Here is a 14,687-nt window from a genome sequence, read left to right on the forward strand (position 1 = left end):
GTAAAGGCAAAATGCTGACAAGAGAAAAAGTGGTCTCATGACCACTCTGCTGGGCACATGTTTCTTTGTCTTTTCTGGGACGTATCTTGGTTTGCGTGGGGCCATTGTTAAGAAAGAAAACATTTTTAGGAGCTTGAGGAAGTAAATTAATTTGTGGTCTCCTTCTTCCTCTTAGTTTTTATTCAAAACAACCAAAAGCAATTAAGTTAAATTATGCAATGAGCTCAAAAGAATTCTCTGAAACCAATCTTCAGCATCCATAATTGAAGATTTTATAGCTGGAAAATCAAAAGTACACAACGTCCTTTTTCAGAACACTCCAATGTGGTGGACAAAATTTGTGTAAGTATCCAGGTTAAAGACACATCTCCTTATATTTGCATCTTCTGACATATATAATCTACATAAACATCAGTGTGATATTCACAGCAAATTCTAAGGGGTTTTTGAAAGAATTAAAATTATTTTTAAATCACTAATAAACTCTTCTTTACTTAAAATTTTAATATAAACTTTGTAATTCTTTCTGGTTTTACATTTATGAGCATAATTTATCCTTCAAGAGAAAAAGGGGATTGAATAGCTACAGGACTTCTAAGCAGCTTCATAACAGAAATGCAATGAACGAATGTGATTCATCTGTGAGCAGGAAATACTTAAAATACTCTGTCCAAAATGGATCTGCTACATAATGCAGACAAAATGCCCAAACTCCACAAAGGAATGGTCCCACCTCTCTTTTCTGAGGCAACTGGTGGTAGAAGACAAAACCTAATGAAAATGTGACCTGTAGTTACCTAAAAAGTAAGATGTGCTTAATGATACGAGGTTCTGTTGCTTGTCAAAGTCACCATGATCTCATCAGTATACCATTTCCTCCTCTTCTGCTATCTATGAATTGGTTTGTTCAGTTCTTGTAAATGAAAAACACAGAAAGGGAGCTTTGGGGCACGTTTGAACGCCAGGTGTGGTAAGCACAAAATATTTTTTATCTTTTGGAAGGCTATTCCAAAGATGCAATGTCCCAGGAAAGCCATGGAAACTATTAAGGCATAATGCAGGAAAACTCAGCCACCTGTGGTGAGTTCAAGAATGGAAGAGCTATGCCTTTGAAGAAGGGTGAAAATAAGTCTAGAGCAAAGTCAAAAACTGCTAGGCCTATAAAAAAGCATGGCCATGACACTTCCTAAATGTTGCATGGTAGATGCAGAGTATTTTTATGGAAAATATTTTTATGAATTTTATACTAGGATGCAGTGCATAAATCTGTTTCTGTCTTTGATCATAAAAACACTTCCGAATATTTCATTGATTCAAAGTCTCCCTTTTGCTTTAGCTCCATATTTTTAACAATATGAAGTGACTAATCTTTGGGAAGCAAAATTTCAAACAAGAGTGGCTTGCTCAATTTTCTTTTCAAAACAAACACTCAACTTTTGGTGCCTTTGTCACTTGAAAAACATACTTGGCAAGTTATTAAAGAAAAAGCAAGTGACACATACACCTTTTCAAAACCAGACACTTTCACCATTGAAATAAACACTTACAAGTGGCATGAAAATCCAAACACTTCTCAGATATACACAGAAAGGAGCAACCACACTTCCTACACGGCACATCATGCTTCCACTTCCAACAGCAAGTGATCTAGACAAAAGAATTTGATTAAGAAATGTAGCAATTAAAGGAGACAATTAGAAATGCACAGACACTTAAAACATCAGTAGGATTTGTGTCTTTAAGCAATTATACTTGGAAGTTGTTGCTAAGCCAATGTAAATTTATATTGTAGTGAAATTCAGCTGCTTCTGTAATTAAGATTAAAAATAGAATTATCATTCAGCACTGGTCATAAAAAACCCAGGACTATTAAGACAGGCATAAAAATGTTTAAGAAAGTATTGAGTATTCTTCCAGTTCTCCAATGGAACCAATCAATGCGCATGGAATGGAACATAAATAAAAAAAACTATGATGCAATCAAACACCAGACAACTCTGAAGCAGCTGAGGAACTCATCCCACCCCAAGTCTTTCAGATCACCACCGCTGATGCCAAGAGTTGCTGGATCGGGTGCAGAAACATAATGAAGGGAATGAAATAACATCCAGTTAATGAAAAATACATAACTGGTGGAAGTTCTTACCTTACAATTGTTGGGTACAGTTCTGCTGTGTACAGATAGATAAGGCCAAATGCCACACCTATTGAAAATTTTCCAGCCATATTTGCTAAGATAATTAATATATTGAAATCCTATTGGAAGAGAACACAAATAAATATATCACCAGAAAATAACACTGTTCCAAACATAATTTAAATTCTTCAACGCTGGCGACCCTTAATAAGCAATACTTAATTGCTTGCTTTTTAAAAATTGCTCAGAACGTTACTAGTGTCCATATCCTGGTTCACTTAAGTCCTGGGAACATTTTACATGTGACTCCAGCAATGACAGTGAAACCTGTACTGAAAGTGCAGAAATCTATCTTAGACTGGCAGCTGCAATTTAAAATCAGCCTTTAATCAACTCTATGGTTTAGAGAGAGCAGCTGCATGTACTGATTTAAGAGCCCTTAAAATCAATTTCTGCTATAGGAACACTTTCAACAATATGTGACTAACCTGAGGTATGAACATAATTAAAACACAGATCAGTGCACTTAAAATAAGGAACGGAATGAGTGTGTTTCTCCTTCCCAGTTTGTCCATCGCAACGCAAGCAATGATATAACAAGGCAACTCCACAGCACCTGTCAGTATGAAATTATTTCGGTTTAAGTCATGATTACACATATTCATGTTATAACTCTAACTTCCTCTTTATGAAGATTAATTTAATCTAGGGAGTAATAAATAAGTAAAATCTAGAGATAACCAGTGTCTTGAGCTAGTTCATTTGGTAACAGAAATTGTGATAGAGGGCAGAAAACAGACTAAAATACGGTAATGAGAGTGGAGGACAAAGGAAACAGGTTTCACAGTGCAAAGCAGCTCCAGTTCTCTCTGGAGTGGAAAATTACAGAGAACATCAAGGCCACAGTTCTGCTTTTAGGACACTGGTAGTTGTGTCTTAAAGCTCTACATTTACTGCTCTTCTCCTTCAAGTATTTTCACAGCAGCTCAAGCATGCCCACAAGGAATATTGCTGGTGTCACACCGACACACCTCTCAGGATTTGCCAGCTTACACCTGGACACAGAACTGAAGCCACAGGTGTCTCCCACAGCTTCACATTAAAATCATCGCACAGTAAATGGCAAGCAAGAGCTCTCCAAGTCCAGTTTTCTGGGTCAGCTCTGCAAATATAGAGTGCAGGTCCAGCTTTCTCTCTTCTCCATAAAAAAAAGAGTGCAGCTGCTTACAACATCCCACTCTTAGCACAGATGATCTCTTCCTAATGTCTCTTCCTGGAGAAAAACTGCTGCTGCTCTAAAGGAACTGGCCTTTGGCCAGGACTGTTCACAAACACTGTGTAAACATGATTTGCCCCAAGACAAATTATAGTGAGCCTAAGCCAGTTTGGACATGTTTTCACTCATGAAGAATGCTATTATGTCCAATGCAAAATCAAGGAAGAACATAAGATACAGCCCTGAACAAACATGCTGCATTCCTTTATTAAGTACGTATATACCTATAATATCAGGGAACAACCTTTTGGGCTTGTGTTGGTAGAAGCAGGTTGCAATTATTTACTGTTTGTTAGTCTGCTAAAGTATTTTTAGAGGAGATGGATACAGTGTACTCCAACCTAACAGTTTAGTTATTTGTGCAATACATCCACTCTCCAACACATCAGTCTAACTGTAATACCTGACAAAACAAACTGAATTCATGAGAGCCCCCAGTTCTTCTGTGTGCTTATGTACACGATCAGTCACATTCACTTCACTGAGAGTATTCAGTTGCATAAAGCAAAGCACATGATTTAATTCTTTGCTGGCTTAGAGCTGCATGTCTGATCCAGAGTCTTATGAAGTCAATGGAGTATCTTCACTGATCTTAACAGACTTTGGATCAGGCATTGAATGCACTGAGCTGCCTTTAAACAACCAACATACCAGAGAAAGAGTATAGTCAGAATGATAAAATTTAAAAAATTACAACTTAATAAAAAATAAACTTTTGAGAAAACTAAAATTACTTTTGCTTCTGAGAATTATTAATTTGTTTTTACATAGAAACACTCGATATTATTATAATAACTGTAGATGATAAAAGAAATAATTTTTTTCTCCTATTTTCCTAGTCAGTGCCATTAACACTGCTGTGTGAATTTTGTGTTGCTCATCTGTTTCCCTTGGTGTTTGCGTGGATCTGCTATATGCTTGTTGGGCAAAGAGGAAAAAAGCAGAATATGGTTTTACAATCAGAAAGACAGATAAAGAAGAATTTTGTACAACATCGAATTTTTTAAAATTCTCTTTTTTTTTTTTCAGAAACAGATTTGGAGTGAATGATACTCCTCCTGTGTTAGTCAACTTTATGAAGAGTTAGCAAGAAACTTTTAGAACAAGGTTCATAATTGAATGAACAGAGTAAAAAATTGGCTGTCAAATCTACTGACATTTCTAAATGTTATGTTCCAGTTCTGTTATTAACAGAATAAGGTACAAAAATATTTACCTATGAGAAAGAGATTTAAATATTCATTGCCTCCTAGACTGACAGAACTGAGGGAGAAGACGTAGTATCCCAAGCTCCCAGTGAACCAGATCAGCCAGACTGTGATGGTCCTTCTTGCAATTTGCCAGTTACAAAACAGATCTAAGATGTTGTGCTTCTTTGTTGAGGATGTGTCATTTTCACCTGTTCTGCCACTGACCAGATCATCCTTTTGGACTGAGCACAGTTCAGAAACTTTGCAGGGAGTGTTTACATTATTCCATCTTGCCATTGTATTAATCACTTTTTGTGCATCTTCATATCTTTCCTCTGACAGGAGCCAAAAAGGGGTTTCTGGGAGCATCCAGCAGCACAAGACAAAGGGAAGAGTTGCTATGGAGAGAAATATCTGATAGACCCACCAGGTCTGAACCAAAAATCCCACGAGTGCCACAATCATAATTCCCATAGCAAAAAAAGCATGGACATGCATAGAAGCCCAGGTTCGTGCTTTAATGCCAACAAATTCAGTCACATAAACAAAAGCCACAACCAGATAGCCACTTGAAACCTGGGGGTGTGGGAGAGAGAAAAGAAAAAAAAAAACAGAGTGAGTTTTTTATTTACTTTTCTTGTGCATAAGCAGTAAAAACAAAGAGCTAACAGTACTCCACATTTGTGTACACTTAATTGCCACCACGCTGGCATATCTCACACTGACAGAAAAAAGGCAACCCTGAAAACAAATCAGCTGGAGGATAAAGTTCACTCAAACCTTCAGCCTCCTCAGACACTGTATTTAAAAATATGAAGTGAATTTGGATGCTTCTCTGCAGTGGGGGACAGCCAGCAAGAGAACCTGAAAAGGAACCTAATTTGCTGATGTCATTAAGCCCTTCCCCTCCAAAAATCAGGTTCCTTAATGACATCACAAACTGGATGCTCAGGAAAAGGAGATCCCCTGAAATAATCATCACTTCTGAAAAGCCACTTGACCTTCACTTTTAAGTAGACTGTTAATAACCTGCATGTCAAACAACTGCAAATTTACTGAGAATTACGTTCCTTGTAAATGATCTCGTTAAATCAACTTTTTTACAATGTTGGAAGAGAATCTCATCTATATATATGAGTATAGGTTCTCATATGTTATGTAGTGAATGCAATTACTGGCATGTTCTGAATTATAGTACTTTTAATTGAATATATATATATCAATTTCTCTAGGAACATCAAATTCATGGGATCTCAAAACATTTCAAAACACACCTGGAAAATATAGACTAGAAAATATTTCAGTATATTGTTTTGATGAATCAGTTTTCTGGTTGAAAATATTCCAGTTAGTAATCTCCAACTCTGAACCCACTGAAGCTGATAGGAAAGCTGTGCTGAAAGCTGTGCTGATCTCAGTAGAATGGGGCTAGAGCTTTAGGCCTGCAGCTTGCAAATCAGTCCCAGTGGCCAGTTGAAACCTACAGCACTGGTCTGGTCAGAGGTTTTTGCTTTTCTAAACTACCACAGTCCCTGGCATCAACGGCCAAGGAAGTCAGAAGAAGCACTACTTTAGAACTCACTGTTCAAAGCTGAAATTGTGCAATTTTTCCTACTAGGAAATTCTGAGCTCTAATAGGATGCAAGGTTCTGTCTTGAGTAATGCATTGTCAGTGGGGATAAAATAAATTATCTGACTATTTTCAAATAGCTAACCCACAAAGTTACATGATTTTTCTTTTGTGATGGCATTCTAATTTCTTTATGCATTATGTAGTGAAAGGCTATAAATAATATAATTTTGGCTGTAAAATAGATATTTAAAATTGTATAAATATTGAACATATATCAGATATGGAATATATACCACACATATCTATGAAAATATGTGTAGGTATACATACACACATATACTGAAATACCCTTTAAGTACAGTATAAAACACCTAGGTATTAAACATATCTACCTGTGTATTTAATATTCTAGATACAGCTTAAAAGACCAAAGAGATGCATGGAAGAGAAAATGTGCATCTCTCCTCCATCACTCGAAACAGTAGAGATGAAAATAATACTTATTATAGATTTGCTAGTTTAAGAAAAACTATTACTCCATTTCTAACAAAAAGGAGAAATGCAATGGCAGCTGCAATGCAGAATCCAGAGTTTGCTGCTCACACTTGGTATTTAATTACCAGTCCAGCAGAGGTTGGGATGGAGGAAGTACCAAACACTGCTTCATACGGACGCTTTCTATTAATTCAAAGAGGAAAAGTGCTGTGGTCCAAGAACATTCAGACTCTCCCTGCTCTGCTGAAATAAGTGCAACAGATGGGGCTTTAGAATAATGAAGTAGGGGAGGAAATAATAACAAAAGGGAGGTTTTCCTGAGAAGGGGTAGGAGAAATGACACATAAAAAGAGCCGGGATGAGCATCCTTCCTTACCATAGCAAGGAGAAAGCGCACAACCACAAAACTGTAGTAGTCAAATGTGAAGGCCACTGCGATGCCAAATACAAACTGACCAGCACTTGTGAACCATATAACACGCTGTCTTCCCAGTCTGCAAATCACAGCAGCAATAAAATTAGGAATAATCATAAACATTCTGTGAAAATACACCTGCAACTCCAGAGACCCCAGCCGGAAGTTTAACAACTCACCACAGAAACTCTGCTTTAGTTATCTGTATTAATTTTTCGGTAATTCCAACTCCCAAGGAAAAGGAAGTTCCTATGAATGGAATGTGCAGTGACTATTAAATATGTTCACCTCCAGTTTCAAGTTTAACTTCTACATAACTGATATGTAAATTTACTCTTACATATGAGGATATATGATATTTTATATTTAGTAGCATCTTGTTAATAATTTCTAACAGAAGTTAGCTGTGATAGATGCCATCTCTTGCCACAGTGACAACCAATTTGGACAGTAATGAAAGGCTTCTGTAACATATCTTTGTACACTTATTTAAAATTGCATTCTCTAATGAATGACAACCACATAGTTCCCCTGAATTTTCTGGCTGAATCACAGCATACACGCATGCATACACAAACACAGAAATCCAGGGAGACAGTATACTTGTCAGATACTAGCTTCCCATCAACACATAGAAGTTTCCAGTGTAAAAAAAGGGCATTTAGTAAAAAATAACTTATCTTTATTTTTCTTCTTCCTGTATCTCAGGGAGAAAATATACCAAGTAGAGCCTGTTGTCCTTAAACAAGTGAGCACATGCTACCAATAAGAAGCTCATCTGAAGAGAAAACCTAGGAAATGGCAGTAGATATACAATACCCTACTGAGTATTCATTACATTCTATGCATATGGTCTGTAATATAAAATGTGTGGAATTATTTTTCTTTCCTGGTAATATTTTCTTGGACTCATTATCTACTCCATTGCAAACAGCTTTTCAGAGGGGATATTTCTTTTAGACAGAGAGTTTGAGGACTTTCAGGGGTGTAGAGTCCTTTGTCATTTTGCTTTTCTGTGAGTATTTGGTACTCCATTAAAATTCCTCCTATTTTTCTCCAACCTTGACCTGCAGTCATGCACATTTGGTCTTTGAACCTTGCCAGAAAAGATCCCAGTGAGTCGTAGCTATCAGAGCTCTGCTGTTGAGAAATATCTTAACTGGTAATGGGAGGAACACACAAACTTATTTCCCAATAGCCAAAATGTGTCAGAAAATAATAACTTTCAGCTGTAAAATCAACAGTTGTAAATCTGGAATTCAGAATGTGTGTATTATCTTAACTGGCTGTCCATGGCCTGAATTAATGAAAATAAGAACAATATAAATCATGTCTGAGTATTAATTAATGAAGTTATGAATGATTTAAAGGGACACAAACTAAATGTTGGCATTATATTCTAGTTTTGTATTAAATGGGGTTTTACAAAGGCTTGGATTGGGAGGCAGATTAATTCCATGTGTTCTAAACGCCAAATTAAACAAAAATTCCCATGTTGTAACTGTCACACTGTAGTGTTGTGCTAATGAAGGGAAATCAGAAAACAACCCTCCTGATCCTCTTGTTCTGCTTATACTGTTAGATGGGGGATATAACATCACTCTCCACCTTACAGAACTGTCAGTTAACAAGCTCCTTTACAGAAAGAGAAAAATAACTCTAAACCAGGCTTCAAAGTGAAACACAGGTATATAAACTGCCTGAGACAAACCCAAGTACAACGTAGCTTGGATATTTGACTCTCCTATGGATAAAGGGGCACAGCTGGTGGTTCTTCTGAGGCAGGAATATGTCTGTTTGTGCTCAGAGAAAACCAACAGAAGCAGGAGGATACAGACATTCATCCAGAATCTCATTATTGCTTCTGAGTCCAGCTCTTATTTTCGATCTCAGTGTGTGATCTGAGATAACATCCGAGGAGAAAGTGTTGGATGGGAATGGGCTGAAGGACAGCCTTGGCACTGTGGGCAAGGGGCTGCTTGGGTCAAATCCCTCCATGGACTGACTCTCCTCGTGCTCAAACAGAGCTTTGTACATGCTAGAAAATAAGTAAGGCCAGGACAGCTCTCTCACACCCATTTTTCCTCCTCTCTGGATTAACCTTCAAGAGACTGAAGTTTCAGCTAATTATTCAGAGAGAAACTATAATTGGACAGCAAGGAAAAACAGCGTATTGGCATTTAAGAACCTAATCAAACCCTTGAAGCTTTTGCATCAGCCCCACTGAGATGTATTCATGACAGAGGTTAGGACATTTCAAGATACATCACATTTAACCTTCTAGTAGACTTTCAGTTGTTTATCATATTACAAAATAAAAATCTACATTTCCACAAGAAATCTCTCCTCATAAAAAATGAGGTGAAAATCTCCTCCCAGGTTTTACCATTGCTATTATAATTAGCTATTGCTATTCCTGTTAAATAAATATATAAAAATCCAAAGGCACCTCCTAGCTGCACAGGGCAATTTCAGGCAACAAGGCCTAGAGCAATGGATGACCTAAGATAGAAAAAAATTCTAAGAGGAAATTACTTACAAAGACATTTTAAAATTAGTACTTGCTATGAGAAGAAGGTTTTGAGTTAAACAGATCTGTGAATAAAGCAATATCCAAACTTCCTGAATTTTGAACACATAATTCTGAATACACAATGAATGGAAACAACAAATCAGGCAGATACACGTGGAGTTACTGCAGTCTGAAGCTATGATTGTCAGAGGATAGCACTTTACCTGTCAGCAATGTCCCCAAAAATCACTGCTCCAATCAAGACTCCAAGCATGAATGTAGGCTGGATTAATTTTGCAAGCCATTCCCGGTCACAGACCAGATCCCACTGTGTAACTACAGTGCTCTTCCACTTTGTATCGTCATAGAGAAATCCATCAGTACAAGAAAACACAGACTTGTTGCCTTTGTATTCATATGCAAGATCCAAACTGACTTCTCGTTTGGATCTGCTGCATTGGTCAAGTTCCCAAATTTCTCCATTTTCCAGTTGGACCACAATGTAATTGTCTGCTGATGTCCACAGTGTCCAGATGTCCTGTATACTTGATGCAGAGGAGTTGTGGAAAAGAATACTACTCACATTTCCAGGGAACCCACACACAAAGTTAGGAGTAACAGCCATGAACACAGATGCCAAGTAATGGATCCCACAGGACATAGCTTGGAAGACAGATGCAAAATAAACACATGCTTGAAATCTGTAAAGGGAAAGAAAAAAATTGATTGAAAAGCCTTCTACAAGTGAAAAAAAATCAACACAAATTGTTTTGGAAGATCAGCAAATGGAGACACCATTAAGGTGTCTAGTGTTTTGTTGTATAGTGCTGCTTCAATATTAGTTAAGCCCTGCAAGAGACCAAAGATGAGAAAAAGATCCACAGTAATCTATTGCCAAGAAATAAATGCTGCTCTTAAAGGCCATTTGAAACGAAACAATTCTGAACTTAAGCACTTAGTTTGAAGCAATCTTCCACCCTCCAGTTCTCTGTAGCACATCCCCTTAGAATAAGGCCTTAGATTACTTGAGTGGTTAGAAACCCCAAAATGTAGCAAATTCAGGTTCTTAAGGTTAGAGATATGGGCACTAAATAAAACAAACTAAGCACATGACCCCTCTCATTTTATCTAATTGTATCTCTATAACTGTATTCCATCACCATCTCTCTTTGTTGCCTCCAAAAGACAAAGAGAGACTACCTGTAGACACATGTAGAAGAAGATAGAATCTGAACAATGTGAAATGTTTTGTACCAAAACATAGCTGTGAGCTGGGTTGGGTTTTGGCTTAGACAGGGTGTGCAGTTATCCAGTAAAGATTGTATCATAAAGCAAACATGGTAAAAGAATGTTTTATGCACAACCTGAATTTTGACATTTTAACAGCTTTTAAAACTTGCTTGAGATGCAAGTGAACCTTAGTATAAAAATTGCACATGTATTCTGAACTTCAAAAGGCTTGCAATGAACTCTAGTATCCAAGTCTGCAAATTCTAGACAGTTTCTGATAATTTAATCATAAGGAGTCATTTCCTCAATTAAATATTTAAGTTATGCATATAATTACTACCAAATCTGTTCTTAAAAAAATGAAATAGCTTTGGTTTGGCTTCCCTTTTTTATTTTCTGAAGGCTAATCAATTACAATACTTTGAAGAAGCATTTGATGAGCTTCAATATATACATCTGTAGTGCAATATGCACTAGGCCTTAACAGCATGAAACAAAAGCATATATTTTTTTTTTAATGATCAGAGGCTATCTCTTCTGAAGTTATAGAAAATTATGTCTAATAACTGGTTTTACTTTGAAATGTCTTTTGGGAAAAGTCAGAGCAATTTTACTCCCTCTAACAAATACAATCTCTAGATACTCCTCGCCAAAATGTATCTAATCTAGCCTGGAATTCCTGGAATAAAGATCTCAACAGTACATAGCCTAGAACTTTTAAATCATTTACCATCACAGTTTAATTAATTTCTAAACTATCTATGACCAAAGTATTTAAATAGAATTTACTGGATACTATGTCTTAATGTCCAATTAACCTTTCCAATTAAATAGTTCTCTTGTATAACACACAGCCATTTACCATCCTCATTCTCTTTCGCTTTTTATCTTGTGGTTCTTCTTTCTTTCTTTGGTAACTGTAAACCCAGTTGCCTATCCTTCTAATCCCCCTTTCTCTTAACAACAGCTCTATTGACTTTTCCACAGCAGTCTGAGGAGTGGGTGGGATTGTTAAATCCACCATGGCAGCCCAAACCCTGGCTCCACTTCCCTCTTGAGGGTACTGCAAGGCAATCCTCACACAGGTGCTGTGCTGCTCTTTCCCAATAAAACCAAGAGATATAGTCAAGAGGAACTGAATGTAACCACAGCAACCCCCAAGTCTATCAATGCCTTCTCAAGAGAAAAGCTTCGTGCAAACTAAGTAGCTAACCATAAACCAAGACAAGGCTGAAACAGCTCTGAAAGGCTTTGGGGCTATCTTGGACTGTTATTTTGAAATAAAACTTTTGTCACCCAGTTGTTGCAGACAAATATGGTCAACAACATTTTTTAGTTCCTATTCTCTAGTTTCATTTAACTGTTCCCATCAAAAAACTCATTTTAAGAAAAGCAAAGCACAACCAAATTCAACAACTTGGGCTATTGTTGCAGTATGCAGAATACCTGAAATTAGGCCAAAAAGACCTCTAGAAAATTAGTAAATTAAACTCCTAGAAGCTGTGCAGTTACATCTTCTGTTGGACCTGGAACCAGGATCCCCAATATTTGCAGTATGTGTCATTAGGCATCAGAAAATTGCAATGTCAGATAGCCCAACTGATGTTTCCCAGACAGAAGAGGAATGAGATAGTTTCAAATCATATATATTTATTGAGTTTCCTAATTAGTTCTTGCAATACAAGAAATATCAAGTTCATAGTTTCTCTTCTGTCCAGTAAGAGTGAACAACAAAAAACATATTTTTGCTCTTTTTTGTTGGAGAGGCTTGAAGGAAGATAACACCTTGTAAGGATACAGACTGAGAAGATGGCATGAGACAATGCACTACATTAATTTTCAAAAACCCAAATTCCAAGAGTATCACCAGGGCTATGATTTGGAGCAGGTAGTTAATCTCTGCTCAAACTACTCCCTTGCAAGTTTTATCTTAACTCTTCCCAAACACTTCTTGTGGTCATATTTCAATAATCATTTTCACACGCTGCTCTGCTGTCAAATCTTTCTGTTGGAAAGCTTCCCATTAAATCTAATCTCGATGTCCCCTTTTCAAATGGAAGACTATTACTGGCTTATAAAACACCCTTGTGCAACCTTGAATAAATCTTCCTTGCTTTTTATCACTTCATTGTACAGAATTATCAGTTATCCCCCTCCAGTTACTTTCTACTGCCACACAAATTACAGTTCATTGCCCTTTCTTTTCCTTGTCTCCTTTCTTTGTTTCTACCACTATAAAAAGCAACAAAGGATTCATTTTAAAGAAATATCTGTGTCATGCCATGTTTCACCCATCTTTCAAGGGTTTAACTTAGCATTAGATATAACTGATTATTGTAAAAACATTCTTCCATTTTTAGTGTTATGAAAATCTTATTCAGTTCCAACAAAGCAAGCCACTCTGTAGTACCATTATTTTTCTTCCCTAATTTGCAGTACCAACGCTAAGCAAACACAAAAAGTCAGACAGAATGCCAGGTATACATTAATAGACATCCTTTATGCTGTATATTTAGCAACATTTAACAAAAGGAAAATGTGTTTTTAAAGCAAAATGACTACATTGTTGCAGAATTTTATAGGATGGATTGCACTGCAGGTTTTACATCTGACTGCTCAATAAAAGAGCCAAGGAGCCTTCAGGGGGAGCAGGAACAGGGGACAATAAGGCCCGATGTGAAGTTAGAAAAGTATTTGGAAACACCAGTGTCTGAAGGCATTCCACACCACACTAGTGGGCTGCTCCCCTGCCTGTAGAAACTATTTACTGCTCTCTCCAGTAAAATTCCACCCTGGGCTGGCTAAGCCTCTCTCCATATGTATACATATACAAAACACACAAAAAATACCCTGAAAGCCCTGTTTGGCTGTGAAGGCAAAATTCATTGCTGACTACAGCAGTGTTGTAACAGCACCCACACTAATGCTAGATTGGAAAGCCCAGTCATATGAGCTGCTGACAATCTTCTGTGGGTAGGAAGTGCTTTTCTTCTAGAAAGAGCAGTGGTATAAAGGTCAGGAAATCCCTTACCTTGCAAGGTTACCAAAAAGGAATTAGTCAGACCATTAGTGACAAGATACAGAAAACACGCAGGGAGGATGATACATGGGATGGAGAATACTACAGGTGTATGGAACTTTGCTTCCAGAACAGCTGAAGATTGAAGAGGGGCAAAGCCACAAGTCCAGCCTCATTGTAGACAGGTTTGCTGGAACAGAGACTGGGAGAGCAGACAGTCCTGAATGAGGTGGAACATAGAGCTGCTGCCTTCTCCATGGTTAGCTTGGGAGACCTCCCTTTGAACCTCTGGGTGATGAGTTTTACCCCAGACCCCTTGCTGTGGCTGTGTTGAGGCTCTTCCCCAGTCTTAAGCCCCTGGGGAAGATTCCTGGTGGTGCTGGGGGAGCAGAGCCTGGAGTAGCCCCATGGTGGCTGTGCTGGGATGGGAGGTCACAGCACAACCTACACAGGTCATACACTTCACTGACCCTGAGGCACAGGTTGAAGTCTGTGCTGCCCTTGCCACCTACTGTAAATTATTAACTCTTTTCCCAAATTCTCAATTTAAGAGCACTAAACTGATAAGAAAGTCCTTTATTACCAGGCTTAAATCTCTCTATTACAGACAAATCTGTAATCCTTTTATTAGCCTCTCCAAACTCCACTTTAAAAGTTAGATTTCCCTGAATAAAGAAATACTGTTGGTCATGCATCAAAATGGTAAGAAAATACCATTACAGGAGCAATAAATACTACTGAAATTCAACAAAAGAAAGCAGAGTCTCTGATTTATTTTCCTGGACTGATCTCAAAAAGGCAATTATTGAAAATGGTATATTATGTGCCAGTCATCTTCCC

At 37.5% G+C, this 14,687-nt stretch overlaps 1 protein-coding gene across 2 annotated transcripts in view; it reads right to left on the bottom strand.

Annotated features, from left to right (window-relative positions):
* SLC22A16 (solute carrier family 22 member 16) overlaps positions 1 to 14,687 on the bottom strand; it is a 36,406-nt gene that overhangs the window by 7,117 nt on the left and 14,602 nt on the right. For both annotated transcript variants that reach the window (XM_071548906.1, XM_071548907.1), the window contains 6 exons: positions 9,823 to 10,299; positions 7,048 to 7,165; positions 4,630 to 5,179; positions 2,626 to 2,753; positions 2,147 to 2,256; positions 1,548 to 1,647 (listed from right to left, as the gene is read on the bottom strand). In XM_071548906.1, the coding sequence (XP_071405007.1) occupies positions 1,548 to 1,647; positions 2,147 to 2,256; positions 2,626 to 2,753; positions 4,630 to 5,179; positions 7,048 to 7,165; positions 9,823 to 10,299 (1,483 nt within the window). The remainder of the gene's footprint in view (positions 1 to 1,547; positions 1,648 to 2,146; positions 2,257 to 2,625; positions 2,754 to 4,629; positions 5,180 to 7,047; positions 7,166 to 9,822; positions 10,300 to 14,687) is intronic.

Source organism: Pithys albifrons, chromosome 2 (assembly GCF_047495875.1).
Source record: "Pithys albifrons albifrons isolate INPA30051 chromosome 2, PitAlb_v1, whole genome shotgun sequence".
Lineage (NCBI taxonomy): Eukaryota > Metazoa > Chordata > Aves > Passeriformes > Thamnophilidae > Pithys > Pithys albifrons.